At 27.1% G+C, this 25,548-nt stretch overlaps 1 protein-coding gene across 1 annotated transcript; it reads left to right on the top strand.

Moving 5' to 3' along the window:
* The first annotated feature begins 60 nt into the window (after positions 1-60).
* Positions 61-25,164, top strand: LOC110272102 (uncharacterized). Its single transcript, XM_088487258.1, has 7 exons — positions 61-1,517; positions 1,650-2,049; positions 2,137-2,425; positions 3,108-3,194; positions 3,647-3,653; positions 24,276-24,513; positions 24,628-25,164. The coding sequence occupies exons 1-7, from the start codon at positions 61-63 to the stop codon at positions 25,162-25,164; spliced, it is 3,015 nt and encodes a 1,004-aa protein (XP_088343384.1).
* Positions 25,165-25,548: the final 384 nt, after the last annotated feature.

The following is a 25,548-nucleotide window of genomic DNA, read 5'->3' as shown; positions in this document are numbered from 1 at the left end:
GGATAATCTGAATCTGAATTTGTTATTTGGGTTGTTGATTTTTAGGGATAAAAATACAAAATGTGTAAGAATGTTGGTTCAGGGATAGGGTCTTTTCTTCCTAGTATTCATAGACTTACACCTGCTGTTTCTAGGAGAAAAAATGCAACTGAAAATAGAAGTGATATAGGATGGAAACATGGGATTAATGTTCAAGGCAATGGTAAAAAAGTGAAGTGTAATTATTGCTCAAAGACTATAAGCGGAGGGATTTATAGAATCAAGCATCATCTTGCCGGTACTAAAGAGGATTCAGAGTCTTGTGCTTCAGTACCTGAAGAAGTTAAGGCTGTGATGTTGAAAGTCTGTGTGGAGGCTAAAGAAGCATCATTGAAAAAGAGAAGATTTGGTGATGATGAAAATTATCCTAAAGAAACAGAAAAGGAGAAGGATAATTCTCAACAAAAGGGTAAAGATATTCGCAACTTTGTCACAAAAGGAAAAGGGGCTCAAGTTCAATCAACAATAAATCAAATGATAAAAAAGGATCTAAAGGAACAATGTGATCAACAATATGCTATATTTTTCTATACAAGTGCTATTCCTTTCAATGTTATTAAGAATCCCGAGTTTTTAAAGTTTTGTGAGATGGTTGGGAGATATGAAATTGGCAACAAACCCCCTTCTTACCATGAGTTAAGAGAAACCCAATTGAAGAAAGCAGTGACCAATGTTGATGAAATGCTTACCGAGTTTAAGGCAGAGTGGAAGAGAACTGGTTGTTCAATCATGTCGGATAAATGGACTGATAAAAAAAGACGTAGTATTTATAATTTCTTGGTGAACAGCCCTAAAGGAGTAGTTTTTCTTTATTCGTTGGACACTTCTGACATATCAAAAATAACGGATAAAGTTATCAAAATGCTAGAAGATGCTATAGAATTTATTGGCGAAGAGAATGTAGTCCAAATTGTTACAGATAATGCTGCTAATTATAAGGCTGCTGGAAAAAAATTGATGGAGACTAGAAAAAGTTTGTACTGGATACCATGTGCTGCACACTGCATTGATTTGATATTGGAGGATTTTGAAAAAAAGTTAAAGGTGCATGAAACAACCATAAAAAAAGGAATAAAAATCACCACTTTTATCTACTCTCGGAGTATGCTCATTAGCATGTTGAGGAATTTTACAAAAGGAAAGGACTTAGTTCGGCCAGGTGCCACAAGATTCGCCACTGCCTATTTGACTCTCACTTGTCTTCATGATAATAAAGGACCGTTGATGACTATGTTTACTTCTGATGCTTGGAAGACAACTAAGGCTGCATCAACGCCTGAAGGAATAAGAGTCCAAAATATGGCCTTGGATAGTAGGCTATGGAAGAATATTGGCATATGCCTCAAGGCTGTTGCTCCTCTCATTACAGTCCTTCGCTTGGTAGATTTAGATAAAAAATCAGCCATGGGTTTCATCTTTGAAGGCATGAGAAAAGCCAAAGAAACAATCAAGACTAACTTTGGTTGTGTTAAAAAGAGGTAATCTTGAGTCTTGACTAATGAAAGCTTTAATATTTGATTATCAATATATCATGTTACCATGTTTTTCTTATTATATTCAGTTATTTATTTAATTTTTTTATTTTTATTCATTTGCATTGTTATTTTTAGTTATAAACCTATATGGGAAATTATTGATGGAAGGTGGAAAAGCCAACTACATAGACCATTGCATGTTACTGCGTATTATCTTAATCCTCATTATCACTATGAACCTAATTTCATGGTTGATGATGCTGACATTAAGATTGGTCTATATAGTTGTTTGAAAAAATTGGTTCCTAACCAGGAAGAAAGGAAAAATATTGGTCTACAACTTCTTGACTTTCATTATGCTAGAGGCCTCTTTGGTAATGAAACTGCAAAGAGTAGTAGGAAGATCATACTACCTGCTGAGTGGTGGGACTTCTATGGAGATAGTTGTCCAAAACTAAAGAAGTTTGCTATCCGAGTTCTAAGCTTAACTTGTAGTTCATCTGATTGTGAGCGTAATTGGAGTGCATTTGAAATGGTGATTCCTTAATCCTAAGAACTATTCTTTATTTATTTTTATTTTAATTTTTGTATATTTATTAATTATTGGTATATATGTTTGTAGGTTCATACAAAGAGAAGAAATCGGTTGCATCAAAAGAAAATGAATAATTTAGTATATGTGATGTATAATTTGAAGTTAAAGGGCAAGCAAATTAGAAAAACTCCAAAACTTGAATTTGATGCAGTGCATTCTGATGATGAGTGGATAACTAAAGATGTTAATGAGAATCTTGCTGAAAGTGTTGAGCATTATCACTTGCCAACGAATGACAATACTAATGATGATCCAAATAGTAATGAATTTGCTATTCCAAGTATGAATAGTAATGAATTCAACATGGGTGAGGGAGGTGAGAATGAGTTTATTGGGGATCCACAACAAAATTTAATAGAGGAAGAAGATGAACATGTGAATGATGATGATGATTTTGTTGGCCGTGTTGAACCTGAGCCTGAAAGAAATGAAGTTTATGATGAAGATGGTGAAGATGATGATGTTGATGCCATGGAAGATGAAGATATTAGAGGATTTCAGTTTTAGACTTTATTAGAACATTTAATTGTTGCTTTGTTGTTTTCTTTTATTTTTTGGTTGTGTTATATGAAATTTTGATTGTGTGATTGTGTGTTTTATGTTGAACTAGATACATACTTGTGAAGGATTTAAATGTACGATCTAGAGTACTTGTTGTAACTTGTAATTGTAGTATTATGTTAATTTATTATGTATTTTGATGTTGAAATTGTTAAGTTTGAATGCTTATATCTGAGTATATATATATATATATATATATATATATATATATATATATATATATATATATATATATATATATATATATATATATATATATATATATTATAAAAAATGTATAACAAGTAAACTCATACGAGCCTACAAGTCGAGTCTACGAGTCGAGTCTAGGTTAGCTCCACGAGTTTACCTAGACTCGTGAGTTTGACAACCTTGTGCATTCTTCTCTAAAGACTTCATGGACTCACCTTAATCCTGGTTTGTTGTCTGAAACGGAGCTTCTCCCTCTATCTCCGCCGCCATTGGTGCCGCTGCCGCTGCTGCACCTTCTGTCGCCGGAGTTGCGTCTCTCCTCTCTCCTCCAGGTAGGTTGTCCTCATCCCTCTTCCTATTCCATCCTCGTTTTTACTTCATTTTAAATAAAAAAACCATAACCCCTTTTTGAATTCTAACCCCATTTTTACTTTCTTCAGTTGGCTCTGATTTATTAATGAATGTTTATGTTTTTTCTTTATTATTATCATAATAAATTTTATTTTAGTATTCGTATTCATTGATATGAAATTATTCTAAGTAAGTTGTTTGTGTGCTGTAGTTTTTTAGTCAACTCATCATCCTAATATTAATGTTGCTGTTGAGTTGTTTAGACAAGATAATTTCTTGTCATTTTTTTTAACTATTTGCTTATTAAATTATTTTAATTTAGTTTTGTGTTAAGTTCATTGGGTCTGTTTCTAAATGTCGTATAGGTATTATTGAATTGAATATTGAACCATATGTTAAAGATGAGGATACTAGTGAGTTGTGATATGTTCAGGTAAACGGTATGTAATAATATTAAATATGTTAGTTTTTTTTAGTTCAATTGATAATTGAAATTTTAGATATGGAAAGATATGTGAATAGTTTCTTGTTGCTATTGAATTATGTCATTTGTGTGAAAAAAGTTAAATTGATATTATTTTACTAGCGGAGTTAAATAAATTATTGATAATTTATTTTTATTCATATTGTTTTAGAAAAAGTTCAAGTTATTTTAGTTTGAAATTTAAGAAATGAAAATTCACCTAATTTTGACAAATAAATTGAATGAATTAACAAATATGAGCTTGCTGCTTTTCTTTCTTTTTCTTTTAAATGACATAAGTTAATATTGTTGTTATAGTGATTAATATTGAGTATCAATTTATTTCATATTTGCATGTGGTCACTGTTGGATCTTGCAACACTACTTGATTAGTAACTCCTTCATTTGTAGAAAAGCAATTGTCTATGAATAATAATATAATATCACAAAATTAATAAATTAGATATAAAACAAAGAATTAAATCAAAATAAAAATATATATTCACGATGCTTTATTTTAACCCTCCTGCATATAGTTCATACTATTACTTAATAGAAAGTGAGCTAATGAGAGAAATGAAGCTTTGTTTAGTTGGAGATAAATAAAATGAAAGTTCTTTCTTTTCTTTTCTTTTTATTAGAATACAAGTGTGATTTAGTGATGTTGTTTGGGTATTAAGATTGTAAAAAAAAATGTTACCGTCTAAGGAAGTATTACTATTCAAATTTTTCTAAAAAAATTTAAAATTTAAGTTTACTGTCGGATTTATCGAGGAATTAATCCAATGATAACAAAATCAAGAATTTTTCCAAGTGAAAATATATATTCACCAAAATTAGCGACGGACAAAAAAAATCTATCGATAAATAATTATCGACGGAGTTTATACCGTTGAATTTATTCTGCTGTTAAATCCAATAATAAATATATTATTGTTAGATTTTTTTGGTAAATCTGCAGATATTCGACAATTTTCTTATAGTGACAAACCATCTTAAAAGTACTCAAGCTTCCTCAGAATTACCTAGCATATCTCAAAAATTCATTGTCGCATATCTAGGTTCATTTTTTTCGATATGGCAGGAGAGTGTGTGTTGTGCGTGGATGTGGAGAACATGAGTGCTAGACATGGATGTGGGACAGTTTGTTCTGAAACAATGGGGAAAGAAATCGGATTATCCGATTTCTTTGTTAAAAAAAATTTGTCCTCTAATTGGACATTCCGAGTTGTGTGAGAGGGAGAATTTGAACTTTGGCTAAGCTAATCAGACCGTCCGATTTGTGTATTCTAATTTTTTTTAATTATTTAAATACAAATCGAAAGGTCCGATTTTTATGCCAAAAAATCAGACCGTCCGATTTTTGTTCCTGACACCACAGTTGCGTAAAATACCTATACACTCTATAACTGCGTGCTACACCATTCTTCTTTCCATATCTAAATTAAAAAGTGGCGTATCTACATGCAAAACTGGTGAATGTGCGAAAATACTAATCTCAAAAAGACATCCATATAAAATGTTCATTACTATTTAGAAAAGCTTCCGCTCTTATTTATAGCAAGTAATCAAGTACACTACCATATATGATAAAAGATACTGACACAAGTAAAAGCACATCATCCTTCATTTATCATTAAGAAACTATAAGGACAATTGCTATAAAGGGTTTTCAACGGTTATTTGTAACTCCAAAACTATTTAAATTGATGAAGATTTGATAAGATCAAGATATAAAAGTATTTACTCTTAGAACCTCTTCTCCATGTCTTTTACTCCATAGGAACTAAACTTATGGAAAGTAAAAGATCATAGTTTGTAATCTAGATCTTTGCTGTATATCTGTATGTAGATTATATTCACATAAACTTAATTAGAATATTTTGTATATCTTAAAAATCATCTTAAACCAATATCTCATAAATAGGATAGGATTTTGATATAAAGTTGTTAAGTTTGCAAACTCTTCTCATGCACATATCGTGGATTCTTGTACTCGACAAATCTCTTGTGTGAACTCAATGATATCTCAAAATGTATTTTGATTATTAACAAGCTCAAATATAATTTAATAATTTCATTAAAGTGTTATCAAATATTTGCTCAAATGTGAAATGTATTGAGTATACTTTCTTTAAATAATATGAGCAATTAGGTGATTTTGAACTTGAAAAAGTCTAAAATCAAAGACAAAATACAAAATATATTTTGACATTCAATTTCTTTTTGAAGATTATTGAGACAAAGACATAATAGGAGATCTTTAATATTCTCTTCTTATAAATATAAGATCCAAATTTCCAAAAAAAGAGTGAACTGCTTCTGAAACGAACAAGTGATAAATTTTTTATTTTAAAAAAATTATATTTTTTAATTTTCTTCTTCATTCTTTTATCTTAAAAAAATTCAAGTTGTAATTTAGTCATTTGTATTTTCACATTTTAAACTATATATGAATCAACTTAATATGTTATAATGTCATCTTTAATCATCACAATATTTTTTCATCATTTATATGTCATATTAATCAGCATGGTAGCATTATTTTCTCATCCTAATGTATATATTAATGAAAAGAATCAGAGATTAATTAGTGTCCCCTAATGTGACATAATATTAGTGAAAAGAATTAGAGATTAAATAATTTTATGAATAATGTTTTACGACTTTAATTAAGAATTTCTTAAAGAAAGTTAACTTTAAATTCTAGTAACTAAAAGACTCATCATAAGGAACAAAAATGAACATTAGTTGTAAATTTGATATCAATTAAAATTAAAGCATAATGCATTCAAAAATTAAGAAAAATAAGTATCTCTATAATAACTATACATCTTGATATCCAAATTAAGCAAGAAAAAAAATCTTTTATTTAGCAAATACTTAACTACTCAAAAGTTAACACAATGGATAGCTAATGATCAAAGTGATAAACAAAAATGAGAGTTGCGATAATAATAGTACATAGTGGTAATTAATTGTGGTTGGCATGAATAGAAGAAGAAAACAAGAAAGGAAAATAAAACAAAGTAACTAACATAATAATGACAGAGAAACAGTAATAGTTATACGTGTATAAAGAATGATAAGAAAAAAGGATATTGTATGATGAGATGATCTAATCAAAATAAAAATTAATAATTTTAAAAGAATAATAAAACTAAAGATAATTAAATATGTTCAATATAAGATTGAAAAATATATTTTTTTATCTATTAAAATTATGTATGGAGATAAATGGTGTTTCGAATATAAATTTTTAAATTTGTTTTTAATTAAATAAGATTGAAAAAATAAATAAATTTAATAACATTTATAAATAACTAATATGTAAATAATATTAGCAAATTTTGATTTTGATTAATGAATAATTTTTTAATTATTGATATTAAATTTATAATTATAAAAATAAAAATATAAAATAATTTTTTAAATTTAATAAAAAAATAGCTGAACAAATAAGTATAATGATAATGTTTTGCTATGCTGAATCTGAATATATGTGTAAGCAGTCAAGCACAAAGCGCTGAAAAATGAGTTGTCAAACTCATACATTATATTAATGAACTGTTTCAAGTTATCAAGGAGCTTTTGAACTATGTGGAATTAATCCATTAATTAAAGAAGAGTATCATATTCTTGTTAAATTTCTCTCTTGACTAAGGTCGACAAGTTCTCCATGCAAATCTTCGTGGTTGTTCCAAAATCTACCTATTGTTTATGCCACTTGAAGATAAGAAAAATAATTGCCCCGTTTTTTCTATTTATGTGGTATGTAGTATCGATTAACAGCTTTGAAATTTTGAATTGAAAATCACATGTTAATAGCCGCCGCAAGAATCTTAACCCGTGTCTCTTCGAATTTGTGCTACCCTGAGGAATAATGTAAAAGGCACATTCGATAATATCATTATACTATTCATATCAATACAGAATTTTTTTTTTTTTTTGGTGTGTCATATCAACACAATTTGATAAAGGAATAAGGTGCATCTAAATTGATACGGAAATAATAGATAAATATAAAGACAAGAATTCAAACTGAATAAAAAGATACATTGAAATAAAAATAATAATAAAAAGGATAGATTGAAATTGAGTACAAAGAGAATCACTCTACTTTCTACCCAATTTCTTGACGCAACAAAAAGGGACTCCTCAACCTAACTTGTCAACGCCATAGTTTGGAAATTGATTCGAAGGGACTCCTCAACCTTCTACTCAATTCCCCGATGTAACAAGAGAGGGACTCCTCAACCTCAATTGTCCACACCATGGTTTTATCACGAAACCAAAAAGGGATTTTCAAAACCTCTAAAAATTTTATGCTACGACTACAATAGCTAAGGAGGTATTTATAACATCTTATTAGGTTAAAACAAAGAAAACCCTAAAGCCCATAAACATAAGGCCCAATCTAGTAATTAAATAAACAAAATCAAAATACATTAAATAAAATATTCTAAAAATGTAAACTAAAATATCTTCTAAATAACTCTTGAACTCTTCATATCACGAACATTTGAAGCACGTATCATTCTCCTCCTCTTCAAAAAAGATTCGTCCTCGAATCTTGTAGGTGAAAAAAAAATAATATATGAAAAGGACAATAATTATAAGGAAGATAATTTTTTTTTCTTCTTCTTTTTTTTGTTTTTTTTTTTTCACTTTATTCTTCTTCTTCTTTTTTTTTAAATAATGAAACGCAAACGAAAACAAGAACACAAGAACAAAATGAAAGACGCGACAAACACTGGAATCTTTTTTTTTATGATAAAAGAAGAACAAATATAGATTAATAAGAATTAATCTAATACCTGAGCTCTGATACCAAATGATACGGATTTAAAAGGATAAACAAGACAAGAATTGAAATTGAATAAAAAAGATAAATTATAATTGAAATAGAAACAAAAAGGATAAATTGAAATTGAGTAGGATAAATTGAAATTGAGTACAAAGAGAATCACTCTACTTTATACCCAATTTCTTGACGCAACAAGAAAGGGACTCCTCAACCTAACTTGTCAACGCCATAGTTTGGAAATTGAATCGAAGGGACTCCTCAACCTTCTATTCAATTCCCCGATGTAACAAGAGAGGGACTCCTCAACCTCAATTGTCCACACCATGGTTTCATCATGAAACCAAAAAGGGGTTTTCAAACCTCTAAAAATTCTCTAAAATACCCTAAAGCCCATAAACATAAGGCCTAATCTAATAATTAAATAAATAAAATCAAAATACATCAAATTAAATTAAAACATTCTAAAAATGTAAACTAATAAAATCTTCTAAATAACACTCGAACTCTTCATATCACGAACATTTGAAGCACGTATCATTCTCCTCCTCTTCAAAAAAGATTCGTCCTCGAATCTTGTAGGTAAAATTGTATATGAAAAGGACAATAATTATAAAGAAGATAATTTTTTTTTTCTTTTCTCTCTTGTATATTTTTTTTTTGCACTGTATGCTTTTTTTGTTTTTTTTTAAACAATAAAATCAACAATAATAAAACGCAAACGGAAAACAAGAACACAAGAACTTAAAAAAAGACACAACAGACACTAGACTTTTTTTTTTATAAAAGAAGAACAAATATAGATTAATAAGAATTAATCTAATACCTGAGCTCTGATACCAAATGATAAAGAAATAAAAAGATAAACAAAACAAGAATTGAAATTGAATAAAAAAAAGATAAATTATAATTGAAATAGAAACAAAAAGGATAAATTGAAATTGAGTAGGATAAATTGAAATTGAGTACAAAGAGAATCACTCTACTTTCTACCCAATTTCCTGACGCAACAAGAAAGGGACTCTTCAACCTAACTTGTCAACGCCATAGTTTGGGAATTGAATCGAAGGGACTCCTCAACCTTCTACCCAATTCTCCGATGCAACAAGAGAGGGACTCCTCAACCTCAATTGTCCACACCATGGTTTCATCACGAAACCAAAAAGGGGTTTTGAAACCTCTAAAAATTCTATGCTACGATTAAAATAGCTAAGGAGGTATTTATAACCTCTTATTAGGTTAAAACAAAGAAAACCCTAAAGCCCATAAACATAAGGCCTAATCTAATAATTAAATAAATAAAATCAAAATACATCAAATTAAATTAAAACATTCTAAAAATGTAAACTAATAAAATCTTCTAAATAACACTCGAACTCTTCATATCACGAACATTTGAAGCATGTATCAGGAGTCCCTTCGATTCAATTTCCAAACTATGGCGTTGACAAGTTAGGTTGAGGAGTCCCTTTCTTGTTGCGTCAAGAAATTGGGTATAAAGTAGAGTGATTCTCTTTGTATTCAATTTCAACTTATCTTTTTTATTCAATTTCAATTCTTGTCTTGTTTATCCTTTTAAATCCGTATCAACTCCTCAACCTTCTATTCAATTCCCCGATGTAACAAGAGAGGGACTCCTCAACCTCAATTGTCCACACCATGGTTTCATCACGAAACCAAAAAGGGGTTTTCAAACCTCTAAAAATTCTCTGCTACGACTACAATAGCTAAGGAGGTATTTATAACCTCTTATTAGGTTAAAACAAATAAAAATCCTAAAGCCCATAAACATAAGACCCAATCTAGTAATTAAATAAACAAAATCAAAATACATTAAATTAAAATATTCTAAAAATGTAAATTAATATCTTCTAAATAATACTTGAACTCTTCATATCTCGAACATTTGAAGCACGTATCATTCTCCTCCTCTTCAAAAAAGATTCGTCCTCGAATCTTGTAGGTGGAAAAAATAATATATGAAAAGGACAATAATTACAAGGAAGATAATTTCTTTCTTTTTTTTTCCTTTTTTTTTGCACTTTATGCTTTTTTTTTTAAACAATAATGAAACGCAAACGAAAACAAGAACACAATAACTTAAAGAAAGACGCAACATACACTGGACTCTTGTTTTTTAATGATAAAAGAAGAACAAATATAGATTAATAAGAATTAATCTAATACCTGAGCTCTAATACCAAATGATAAAGAAATAAAAAGATAAACAAGACAAGAATTGAATTTGAATAAAAAAGATACATTGAAATTGAAATAGAAACAAAAATGATAGATTGAAATTGAATACAAAGAGAATCACTCTACTTCTACCCAATTTCTTGACCCAACAAGAAAGGGACTCCTCAACCTAACTTGTCAACGCCATGGTTTGGAAATTGATTCGAAGGGACTCCTCAACCTTCTAACCAATTCTCCGATGCAACAAGAGAGGGACTCCTCAACCTCAATTGTCCACACCATGGTTTCATCACGAAACCAAAAAAGGTTTAAAACCTCTAAATCATTCTATGCTACGACTACAATAGCTAAGGAGGTATTTATAACCTCTTATTAGGTTAAAACAAAGAAAACCCTAAAGCCCATAAACATAAGGCCCAATCTAGTAATTAAATAAACAAAATCAAAATACATTAAATAAAATATTCTAAAAATGTAAACTAAAATATCTTCTAAATAACTCTTGAACTCTTCATATCACGAACATTTGAAACACGTATCATAAATTTTACAAATAGAATAAAATCCCACTTTGGCGCCTGTCTATTTTGTTTGAGGAAAATGTTATTTGTATAACCAAATCAACCTTTATTCAACCTTTAAATTTAATATTTTATTATTTTAATTTTTTAATTAATCATATTTCTTATTTTTAAAAAACCATTCTTATTTTAAACTTTATCAACTAAAGAATCTCTAACTTTTTATCACTATAATAAAATATTTTTTTATTTTTTCTCTCTCTCATAACGTTATCATCACCAATCTCTCGTTCACACACTCTCTCTCTTTAGTAGAGATGATATTATTCTCTCATATAGCAAAGTTCTCTACTTCAAATAAAAAAATTCATGTAAATATTTTATCTACACATTCAAAACTAGAATATTATGATAAACTCAGCTGGTCCAATTAAACACAAACACATTCAAAATTATGTTACCTTTGATTATTCAGAAAAAAAAACAAAACAAAAACAACATAAACACATCCAAAATTATGTTACCTTTCATTAATCGAGAGAAAAATAAAAAGTAATATAAACACATCTAAAATTATATTGTCTTTCATTAATCGAAAAAAAATAAAAAAAAAAGAGAAAGAGGAGACAAACCACTATAAATAATACATAATAGTGAACAAAAATTATCTACACATCCAAAACTAGAATGTCATTATTCTTTCACGACAGATTGATTACAAGCTTAGCTGGCTCCAATTAAACACATAAACAATATAAACACATCTAAAACACATAAAACACATTTAAAATTATACAGCCTTTCATTAACCAAATTAAAAAAATAACAACATAAACACATCCAAAATTATACTTTAATTAATCAGAAAAAAAAACAAGAACAATATAAATACATCCAAAATTATGATGCCTTTCATTAATCGAGAAAAAAAAGCCAGCAAGAACAGCATAAACACGTTTATTAACAGAAAAAAAGATAAGATAGGGGAGAGAAAGCACTACAAATTATGCAGAATAGTGAACAAAAATTATCAACACAGCCACATCCAAATACCCAATGAGTGTTTCCGGCGCGGAGGGAGTAACATGGAGGAGGAAGGCGGCACGACAGAGCTGCGCAGAGGGAGTAGCGTGGCGTGACGGAGCTGCACAGGGGGAGGAGCGCGATGTGCGAGAGCTGCGCAGGGGGAGGAGACCAACGCGGGAGGAGGAGAGTGCGGGCAGAGACCGGCGACGAAGATGAGCTTGGAAGGAGAGGAATGCGACGTTGTGGATGAGCGCCGAGGTGGAGGAAGGCAGCGTCGAGGATGAGGTCCGAGGAGGACGGTGGCGCGGACGAACAGCGGCGGAGGATGACTTCTCTGGGTTTTCAAAGTACGCCGTTGAGTTTTGAATGTGAGCCCTGGATTTTGAATTTTGAATAATTTGATTTTTAGATGTGTATTTAAATTATAATATATTAATAATTAAATATATTAAATCTGAAACAGAAATTTAAAATATAAAATTTAAATTTCAGTTTTATTTAGTTTGTATTTTAAATATGTATTTAATTTTAAAAAGACAATAAATTTATTTACAATTTTTAGATGTATTTTTTTTAAATTATTGTAATAAAAAATTGAATATTGTATTATTTTTAAAAGATATCTAGTTGAATTGTTTATGAAGATACGAGCCATTAGAAAATAACAATTCAAATTTTAACTATTATTTTTGTTAAACAACCAAATCTCTTTGTCAATTTCCTCGTAATTTTTTAACGGCAGAATCTTATATGACACGTTAAATATTGACGTATCACTCAATCATTCGATTGAAATAAATAGTTCGCTCACTAAAATTTTCAATCGGGGCAATAGCCCCTTACGAAAGAAACATCATTTTTTTTTATTCGTTCCCTTTTGATTCTTCTTCCTTTGTGAATGAAACCATTTGCCAACTGATTACTGTTCTATTCTATTCTATTCTTCGTAACATGCAATGCAATGAAAATGAGATTAAGACCATTTTTCATTTTAATTTTAATTTTAGTTTTAGTTTCAGGTATCATTCCCATACATCCTTTTTTTATATGTATTATTTATTATTGATATTGTTAACATTGCTACTTACAAGAATGCATATATATATATATATTATATATATATATATATATATATATATATATATATCCGATGATATTTTTCTTGAGATTGTATTTTCTTTAACCTTTACATTGGAACCTAACGTTTTCTAATCATACGTAATTAACATCATGAAGAGTCTAACGTCCATGATTGATTTTTCCCATATGTTAAACAAAAATGTGTATCAACATTATTGATTCATGGCAGAAATAATCCAAAGTGCCATTATATATGTTGATTAAGATTGACGAAGTGTATCGTTGCTCTCTTATTTATCCATCACAAAAGGATATATAAAAATTAACAACAAAGCGAGAGCTATACACTTCCTCTTCCTTACATGTTAATGCAATAATATACTATTAACAATTTACTTAATTAGGAAGTCTATGAAGAAATATGTTCACTAATTATCTTACTACATGTAGCCTTGTAATAAAGGGAAAGATTGAATAAGATAGTTATTCATAAAATTGAGAAATCGGTCAAAATAAATAATTTAAAGCTTCTATGGAAAGTGCGGATGAAATCTAGAAGTGGAAGAGATGAGAAATTTTTTTGCAGTGTGACAGTTGTAGATGACACTCTTGATAGATGTAGAATTGTTAATTTTTCTTTTTCTTCTACCACACTCGAGATGGAGTGATCCAAAGAAGAAGAAATTATTTTTGCTTTTTCTGTTTTTGTCAAAGGAGAAGAAGAGAATGAGAAAAGGAAAAAAGAGAAAGAAGAAAAAGAATTAAAAAAAATGATGTTGTCTTTGTGAAATGTTATTGTCCCAATTAAAAATTTTGATGAAACGGTTATTTGTTATAATCCAATAATTAAGTGACACTCTGAATTTTATCGTTAGAAAATCATGACAAATTTGATAAAAAAAAAAATAATTATCTAATAAAAATAATGATTAAAAGATAAATTGTTATTTTTTAATAGTAAAAGAGCGATTGTCCTTTGATGAAATGGAAATGGAATTTTACCCTTACATATGTCAATATTATTGTGCAATCTAATGGAATGTGAAATTCATAAGTATTGTTTTTGAGGTGAGCACAAATTCGATATATTGCTAGCCGAGATGAATTAGGGTTTTTTATTGATTTAAAATAAAAAAAAAATTAACCAATATGGCTACATATATATTCTTTATAATAAACACTATTTTAACACCAATAGTTTTTTAACAGTCATACACGAGTTTTTTTGTTTCGTTAATTAAAAATAATTTAAAATACGATTAATTTGTAACAACTGTATTTTTATTTGAATGTCAAGAATATTTAGTATATAAATATTATTTTTTAAAATTAGTTAATTATTATCTCTATACTCTAATCCAACACTATTCATATTTGTATTTTTTTTAGCGTTTACCTTTTAATTAAATAATTATTACAAGTAAATCGTATTAATTAGGTTGTCGAAATTTAATATATTTCATAAAATAAATACAATGTAATTAGATATTCTTTAGATATGGTCTTTTATTCAGTCTTTAGAAGAGAGAGAAAATAAAAAATAAATAATTTTTTTACCAACTAATATATAAAAATAAATATTTAAATTAATTAAATAATAATATATAAATCTTTAAAAAAATTAATTAAAAGTTAAAAGTTAAAAGACAACTACCATTTTTAAAACTAATAAATTGCAATGGGGTATTTTGTTATTGTTCATTATTGTAGTGAAATTACAAAATTATTAATGGACCAACTTTTAGCAGCAAGAATCGAGTTGAAATTTTTAAAAGAGAAATAATATAGGTCATCACAATTTAATATTTTTATTCATCATTTAACTATAATACATTGATATTTAAGTAATAATAAAAAATAATAAATTTTGATAGTCTTTTAATATTTCTCTTTTTTTAATTCTGCTATTTCTTTTATTGACCTACAACACAATATTCTGTCGAAGCTGAGTTCTTGTACAAATTCTCAAGGCTATGTTTGTTTGAAGAGAAAATGAAAGAAAAAGAAAGGGAAAAAAGAAAAGAGGAAGAAAAATTGAGAAAGTTTAGGGGCAGTAACTTTTTAAAAAGTTGGCCACTATTTAACCATTAAAAGAAAATTGAATGATCCCACACTATTGAATTTAATCACACACCATTAAAAACACTATTGATGGCCAATTGATGGTTACAAAATACAAAAATTGCTGGCCCCCTAGCACTCCTCAGAAAAATTATTATTTTCTATTGTTTGGTTGTAAAGAGAAATTGGAGAGAAAATAAAATGGAGAAAAAAAACTAGTGGGACTTACCAATTTTTTTTCTCTCTAATGTTGGAAAGAAAAGGGAGGGAAAACTTATTTTCTCTTATTACTTCCAATATTACCCCTTCATTTTTTTCAATATATTTTATATTATAAGGGTAAAATTATCTTTTTATAACATTTCTTTCTTTTTTATTTTCCTTTCATCCAAACACACCTAATGAAAATAAAAATCCACTCAATTTCTTTCCTTTCTATTTCTTTCTTTTCTATTTCTTTTCTTCCAACCAAACATAGGGAAGGACGGGCCTCAACTCATATCAGAATTTCCCTATACACAGTAATAATGATATATATGTTTGATCTGCTTTAAATTAAAAAAATTTTAATTAATGGTAAATTAATATAGGCCTGCTACACATACAAGCCTTTTTGGCTTACAAGCTATACAAGTTGCTCCAAGTCCAAGAAAAAAACACGCGCACCACTCTTTTAGAATCAAGCGTCTAACGCACGCGCCTTAATCGCCCTTCCACAACACGTTCATTCTTCCTCTTCTTCCTCAATCAAAACGCAAACCGTCAAAATTCAAGAAACATTCGAAACAAACTACAATTCTGCAGAAACGTTCCAATTCCTCACGAAGAGTAGAAGAAATCAAGAAGAAAAGATACAAATCTCCATCAAAAATCACCAGAAAAAACGAAGAAACATTATTCAAGGTACTGTTTTACTATTTTTCTAGATTTTTCTTCTAGATTATCTCTGCCATGTGCCTTATCCTTAACCAGCAAAACATTAAAAGATTTCAAGAAGAAATATACTGTCTCCCCCTGTTTTGGGTGTATTTCTTAAATCCTTTGGGTGTATTTCTATAACCGTTTGGGTGTATTTATGTAATCGTTTGGGTGTATTTCTGAAGTTTCATTATCTTCAAAACGATTTCAAAACTTGATTTCAGAAACCATAAAAATCGGAAAAAAAAAACAAAGCAAAGAGAGAACGCATGAAGGAGATCCAACAAATTTGGTAAGAAACTCGAAAAAAGAAACGAAATCTTTTGAAAAATGGAAGTTATATATTTGCGCGTTAATTGATTTGAATTGATTTAAAAGTCTGTTAAAGAGGCACGTAATATAAGCAGCGCGTTTAGTGGGTTTCGTTCTCTTCAAACTTGTAAAGCTTATAAACGCAAAATACTTGTATGTAGAAATTTTCTTTTATTAATAATAATTAACAATTAATATAATTATATATTTATTATAATCATTAATTATAGTTATTAACTTAATATATTTTATATCTGTTTTTTTTATATATAAATATATATTTGTGGACAATTAAATTTTAACCCGATGATTATTTCCTTATACGTTTATAAATCTTTCAGTGCAACTATTAATATTTTATTGAATTATTTTTGTGTATTGATAATTTAAAATTTTACATAAAAAAGTCACTATTTATTATTTATTTACAATAATTTTACATAATTAATTAAAATATTTATTATATCTTAAATTATTCTGTATAGATATTTTATTACAACATCAATAAACTTTTTTAGTACAATTTATAATTTTTTTAGGATTTAATTTTTGTTAAATTAATAATTTAAAAAATAATTTACTTTAGTAATATTTTTAAACTTAACTATTGGATTTTTTCTTAGTTATGCTAGGAGCCAATAAAAATAAATTTATAAATTGAAAATAATATATTTAAAAATAATAGTTGTAATATTTAAATTAAAATAATAATTTAAATTTCTCTAAAACTAATTTAATCCAATGCTAATATTTGAACTAAATTATTTAAATAATATATAAATTATTTAGACTTTAGACACTTATAGATCAGAGACATTTTCGTAATAATAATCAATTAAAATAATGTCATCAGTTTGAACATTTAGAATTCGTAAAAATTCAGATCATCCTCTTATTAAATAAGTTTCATCATTCTCTATTTATATAATACGACAAGGTATAGAATAGGCACACCAAAAAAAGATTGACCTTTATTTCTATCAATAGCATTGCATTGGCGCACCAGAATGATGATAATTTTTGAAAAAAAACACAATATGTTATAAAAATTAAATATTTTGATTATAAAAAATATAAAAGAAGAAAATTTAAACATATTACCGATTTTTGAAATTGCATCTCTACTTTGAAAATTTGATGACACACGTAAAAAATATGGAGGGAATAAAACTTGAATTTGTTCTATAAAATTTCTTGCAAGCAATTGCTCAATCAAAAATCAAGCTCTTCCTAAGAAAACTAACTTTATTCACATTCTGTTGGATTGGTTATAATATATGAGTAGATCCAACTATTTTTCAATAAAATAGAATTTATTACTTATTTGTTGAACTCTTACATCCATATAATCGAATTAGTGAATATATTATGAGGTAATATTTGACGGATGTGCGTGGTGCATTGTAAATGATTGCGAACAAAGGACAATCACACTGTAAGGTTATATGAAAAAAATAAACTTGAGTAAGAACAATAATCAAATTATCAAAAGAATAATAGAATAGGCACATCAATAAAATATCGTAAAAATTGTAACCTGTACCTTAAAAGAATCAATTTCAATGAAAAAACGAAGAATACATTTTTATTATTATATTAAATAGTAAAAAAATAACAAATTAAAAAAATTAAACAAAATAATTTGACTCTACTTAGATTCGTGAACCTTATATGTGACACTATATATAACTTTTAGTAGATCAATTTATGTGTTATTAATACACATGCATAGTAAAACTATTATCGTCAATATATAAGGAAAAGTCTAGAGGGCAGCAATTTTATTAAATTCTGGCCAGCATGTAACCAGCGAAAGAAAAATGAGTAATCTCTAGTCATTGGATGAAATCTCACACCATTAAAATCATAATTGATGGTTACTTGATGGCTACAAATCACAAAAATTGCTGGCTTCCTAGCACTCTTCTAATATAAATACTAATTATGTATGATTGACAATTATATTATAATTGTTGACAATTAGAATAATTGATAATTAAAATGATTGACAATTAATATAATTATTCATTAAATAATTTTTATATAATTATAAATAAGATACTTTTTTAAAATAAGTTGAAAAGAAAAAAATATTATTAATAAATATGATATAAATGCTAATTATGTATGATTAGTCATTAATATAATTATTTGTTAAATACTAATTTTTGAATAATTATAAAAAAATACTTTTTTTAAAATAAATTGAGGAGAAAGATATATGTATACTGGCATCAGAATATGCCATCTCAGTATTTTAGTGCTAGAATACTTAATGTAGAATAATATAATGATATTATAGTTATACATAGTTTTTTTTTAATTAAAAAAAATCAAATTATTGTATCATTAATTGGGTAATATGTGTTTTTAAGGTCAAGTATTTGGGAAATAATTGTAACATGAAAAGTACAATCAATATAATTCATAAATATTTGTATACAATATATTATTGTCTTGATATATTTTTTATTCTTGTTTATTAAATTTATCTTAATGATTAAAGAATTATTTATTATTATTTTTAATAATATATTATTAATTTCTAACTACTACCAAAACGATATTATTATTATTATTATTTCTTTTATTTTAATGTTTAGTATTCATATAAATGATAAAAAATATAAAATTATTTTATATAAGTTAAATATATTTATAATAAATTTATTTTAAAAATATATTTTAAATATAAATACAAAAAATAAAGAGCACTCTGAAACACACGAGACACAGTGAAGCAGCACTAGGAATTGAAACTAACCGCAAGATTTCTATGAAACTGGAAAGACTCATGGTATAATAACGAATACAATTGATACAAAGAACAAAAACATTTTGTTGACCAAATCATAAAATGGAAAAGAAACTTTGTCTTTGAAACTTGGCACCGGATTTGATGGTCCAGAACGTTTGGACCATTAAATGGTCCTATAACAAAAAATATTTTTTAAATTTTTTTAATAACTACTAAATAGTCTTTTTTTAATTTTAATTACAAATTAATCCCATATATTTTATTTAATTATAAAAATTATTTTTTATTTTATAAATTATTATTTTATTATTCATCTATCATGTTTATTAACAATAAAAAACAAAAACAATAACGAATTAGATCTTTCATTGATCTTAATAAACCTCTTGGACATTCCAATCGATTAAAAGTTTATATTTGATCCGCGACATTCGTGATGAACCATAAAATCGTGTTTTCTTGAAAACCAATCGATTAGATTACAGTTTATCACAAAACAATCGATTGAAAATTGTAAGGTAACATGGTTTTCGCATAAATCAATCGATTGGTTATATTACCCAATCGATTGAACGATGAATAAAATATGGATTTTTTATAATTCAATCGATTGTTTATATTTTCCAATCGATTAAATGCTCTAAAACAACCTGAGATCTTACCAAAATAATCGATTGCTTTTGTTACTCAATCGATTGCTTTTGACAAAACAATAAGAATTATTATTACGATGCACTTCACATGCGTCATGTCACAAACCCAAACACCAATTAATCCACGCAACACATGCACTTTCTTACCCACTTTTTACTTAGCTATTCCTTCCAACAATTGTTGTAGTTCTGAACTTCTTCTTAGTATGCTTGATAAAATCTGAAAAGTTGTCTTTCTGATCATCTTTATTGTTAGCACGGTTCTTGACAACTGAAACACCATTATTAGCCACGTCAGCCGAAGTGTGGCTAGTTTCCTCGCTACGGTGTCCAACCGTCGCCATGCTCCTCAATTTATTCTTACCACGTTTAATGAAACTGTTGAAAGCGTCATCGTTCGAGAGTGGTTTCTTACCATGTTGCTCTGAGTGCACCACGCATAAAATCCATATTGTTTTGCCAAAAGCAATCGATTGAGTAACAAAAGTAATCGATTGTTTTGATGAGACCTCAAGTTGTTTTGAAGCATTCAATGGATTGGGTAATATGACCAATCGATTGATTTATGCGAAAACCATGTTGCCTTGCAATTTTCAATTGATTGTTTTGTGATAAACTGTAATCCAATCGATTGATTTTCAAGGAAACACGATTTTATAGTTCATCACGAACGTCATAGATTAAATATAAACTTTTGATCGATTGGAATGCCCAAGAGGTTTATTACGATCAATGGAAGATCTAATTCGTTATTGTTTTTGTTTTTGATTGTTAATAAACATGATAGATGAATAATAAAATAATAATTTATAAAATAAAAAATAATTTTTATAATTAAATAAAATATATGAGATTAATTTGTAATTAAAATTAAAAAAAAGATTATTTAGCAGTTATTAAAAAAACTTAAAAAATATATTTTGTTATGGGACCATTTAATAGTCCAAACGTTCTAGGACTATCGAATCCTAAGTCTTAAAACTTTATGGAATTTATAAAATTATTTTTTCAGAGGATCTTTAAAAAATATCGGCAGTACTATATAAAAAATTTATTTGAAAGTTAAATTCAATTAAGTTAGTCTAATAATATATTGACAAATAAAAACTAGTTTAAAAAGAACAAAAAACACATTAAAAAATTATTTAATTAAATTTGATTATAAAAATAATTTATTTATCTAATTCTTTTTAAAAAAAATATTCGCATTGAATAACTTTTTTTTTTACATTCATTAATTAACTTATTCCTAGGACTAGGAGACATGCTCATTTGGATATGTTCATAAGTGATTTTTTTTTTTACTTTTAATTTATGAAAAGGTGTAGTATTAATATTTGGTACAATTTTCAAAATAAAATTGCAACTTTCTAAAAAGTTATTTTGGTACTTAAGGAGAAGTTAAAAAAAATAACTTCTCTCATAATAAATTTTTTTTTATCACTTTTCTCTTAAAATAAGTACTTTTAGAACTAAAAAATCAAACACAAAATAATTTATTTATAAGCTACTTTTAATATAAACATTTATTGTTCAAATTATTTCTTTAAAAATAACTTAATTAAATTTTTTACCCAAATTGAAGGTAAAATCTTTCTTATACAGGAGACTAAAGTAATGACAAAAAAAATAACAAATTCTGACCTTCTAACATTTCTCCTGAATTATTGTGATGTGATTTATAGTAACTTCTAATGATTTTTTTTTTTTTTTTTTTGAGTTAGAATCTTTTCTTACCATTTTAATAAAATATTACACCAATCTTAGCTATATCTCCTGCAGTTGAAATAATCTTAAAATGTAAGTACTTAATATTTCTTAAATAATTACTTGAAATACTCTTTCAATAGTGTCAATTTTAAGTATTGTATGACTATGACTATAAAAATGTCCAAAATCTAAAAGAGAGCATTAAACAACATTGTTTTTTAGGTGAACAAACATTAAACAACATTTAATGTGTGAGAAAATAATTGTAAACAGTTAGTCAAAGTGTTTAACGCTGCCTTAACTAGTATTATCATCTAATAAAGCTTCATAGGTTTATTATAGCCTTATAGGTATTTACACTTTCACTAAATTTTTAATTAATTTCTTATATTTTAAACGTTTAAAATTAAATTTTTGTATTACATAAATTTTTTTTGTGATATTATTTTTGTAATAAAATTAAAATTATTATATTTTTTTCGAAAAATAACTAATAGTTATATACTATAACATCCTAATTGGTAATAAATCTAAAAAATGTTGACAACGAAAATAAAAAAAATATATATAATATGATAATAAAATAATTTTAATAATAATTTAATATAATGACAAATAAATAAATATCATTATTCTGTATCACTCACAAATTTTTTAATTCTAATAAATATTTATCCTGTAACATTATATGTACATTCGTCCCTTAAGTTAATTATAAATTTTTAAATTATAAAGACTTATATATTTAAACACAAAATAAAAACTAACATATAATAACTAAACTAAATTTATAATTGAAAGAATAAATAGGCTTTGTTTAATTATGAGAATAAGATAAGATATGATTAAAAATAAGGTCTTAGACCATTTTCAATAGAAAATTCATCCCATTCTCTATTTATGGTCCACTTATTATAAAAAGTAACTTCATATCAGTTTTTATGTTATAAACAGTAAATAGGAACTCAAAAAATCTCTCTTTTTCATTAAGAGGAACTAACTTTAGTCTCTATTATGGTCCCATTTAATTAATTAATTAATTAAAATAATTAAAATTAATATAATTACTATTATTTTATAATAATATTTTTTAAATTTATAAATTCAAAAATAATTCACTGTTAAAAATATTAATATTTAAAAAATCATATATAAAAATAATACACAATATGTAATTCAAGATTACACTAATTTATAAAATTATTTAATATAAAAAATATAATTAAATTATTTTGTAAGGTATAAAAATTAAATTTATTTTTTATGTAAACTAATTTAATTAATTATAATTTAATATAACAATATAAATAATATTTAATATAATTATTTATATTAATTATTATTTAAATAATTAATATAAATTATTAATTAAATAAAGATATAACTATTCAATATAATTAATTATTATAATTATTAATAAATTAAACATGATTAACTTATTTAATTTTTTCAATAGATAATTAAATTATTTAATTAATTATAATTTTATATAAATATTTATTTTTATAATAACTTGTCACGTGGCAAGTTATTAGAGCATCTCCAACGGGCTAAATTTTGGAGCCTTGCTACTGATTTGTCAAAGAGAGGAGAGAGTTGGGGCGTTGGAGTGAAACTCACTTTAGTTTTTTCACGCATTTCAAGACGAGGGAATCCCTCTAAATGGGGACTCCCATTAGCCAATCTACACTTGCCAAATGGCAAGTTAAATAAAAAATAAATAATTATATAAAATATTAATTAATTAAATAATTATGTTAATTAATTAAATAATTATATTATATAATTAAATAATAATTAATTCAATAATAATTATAATGACTAATTATATTAAATATTGATATTTTTATTTAATTAATAATTTATATTAATTATTTAACTAATAATTAATTAAGTAATTAAATTATAATTAATTTATTAATAATTATAATAATTAAATAGATTAAATAATTAAATTTTTATTTAATTAATAATTTATATTAATTATTTATATTATAATTAATATTAAATATTATTTATATTTATATTATTATATTAATTTAACCGTTGCAAAACTAGTCGTTGTAAAAATAGCCGTTAGAAACTAGCCGTTATTATGTTACCGTTATTATTAATAAATTAATATTGTTACTCTATATATACCACTTAGATACACTTCTATTCTCATACTCTCTACTACTCTTCTTCATCTTCTTCCAAGTTTACGAAATCAAAATTCTGCTACTATTATTTTTTGTTCGAAAAAATGGATCCAAACCAACTCAACTATTTCTTCAATTACTTACAAAACTTTTCTCAAATTCCAAATACCCAACAATCTCAAACCTCAAACTCTCAAGTTCCAAATCAAAACTTCATACTACCAAATACATTTCAAAATCCAAATCCACAAAATCTTTCTAATTTCAATTTTCAAGCTCCTTATAATAATCAATTTCTTATATTCCAACCGCAAAATCAAAATTCACAAACACCCCCATTTTCCATTTTCATCCATATTTAACCCCTCTATCGGAAATGTTACTCCAACTTTCTTGCCGTTTCCAACTCAATTTAGTGCATCAAGACATAACTTATCTGGTGTTGGTGGCTCTTCTAACCCATCCTCTCAGACTCCTATACAATCTAGTCCAAATTCGCAATATTCAAATTTTGCCAACCCTTGTGGATTAGATGCTATCGACCTCAATTATGATGATATTGAAGATCGGAGGCAAGATAGTATTCAACACTGGCATTGGAAAGAGGATGAGATGCTGATCAGTGCATGGCTAAATGTTTCAACTGACCCTATAGTTGGTACCGATCAAAAGGGGAAAATATTTTGGAGTCGAATTCATAGTTACTGTGTAGAATTTTGCTCTGACATGACAAGGGGGGTAGTTACATGTAAGAAATGATGGTATAAGATCAACAAGGCTATTGCACAATTTGCTGGTTGCTACGATCAAGCTAGTCGAAACATAAGGAGTGGTTCAAACGCTGATGATATAAAGGAGTTGGCTTATAAAATTTATTCCACAAATTATGGTCAAAAATTCACTTTTGAGAGACATTGGAACATGCTTCGGTTGGAGAAAAAATGGAGAAGCCAACTACCTACACAGAGTGGCGGCTCAAAGAGAACCAAGATTAGTGCAACTGGAGTATACTCATCCTCATCAAACCCAAAAACACCGTTGGCTGATGAACCCGGTGTGGACTCTCCTGTTCGCCCACAAGGATCAAAGAAGAGCAAGCGAAAAGGTAAGGGAAAAGCACAAATGTCTGAAGATTTTAGCGAAAGAAAATCATCGGTTGTCAAAAAATCATCTCTCATGGAAGATTTTAAGAATGTTAGAGAAAGGGAACTAATGGATAGGAAAAAGAAAGAGAAGAGGAGAAGGAACATAGAGCAAAGATTATGGCGATCAAAGAGAAGAAGTTACAAATTCAAGCGGCAATGAAAGAACAAGAATTACAAACTTAGAGGTATATTAAAAAAATGGAGATAAAAGCAAAAGAAAGGGAGATGGAAAGGATGGCCAAGGAAAGGGAAAGGGAGATGGATATGCAAATACTTAATGCTGACACGTCTACAATGAGTGAAAAATGACGAGCTCTTCATGAGATTGCATGTGAGAAAATAATCGCCAAGTGGTTTACTTAATGGTTCCTTGTATTCGTAGAATTATGTAGTATGTTCTTATTTTTATTGCGTATTACTAGTATGTGATGTAGTTTGTTTTATTTATTTCTGATGTAAGTTTTAAATTAGTCAATATTATTGTGCCCTTATTGTTCATGAAAGTGACTATTGCAAAACTAGCCGTTGCAAAACTAGCCGTTAC

This window comes from Arachis ipaensis, chromosome B5, assembly GCF_059453495.1.
Source record: "Arachis ipaensis isolate K30076 ecotype BB chromosome B5, ASM5945349v1, whole genome shotgun sequence".
Lineage (NCBI taxonomy): Eukaryota > Viridiplantae > Streptophyta > Magnoliopsida > Fabales > Fabaceae > Arachis > Arachis ipaensis.
The sequence above is the reverse complement of the archived record's forward strand: the minus strand, read 5'-3'. Positions and strand labels throughout refer to the sequence as shown.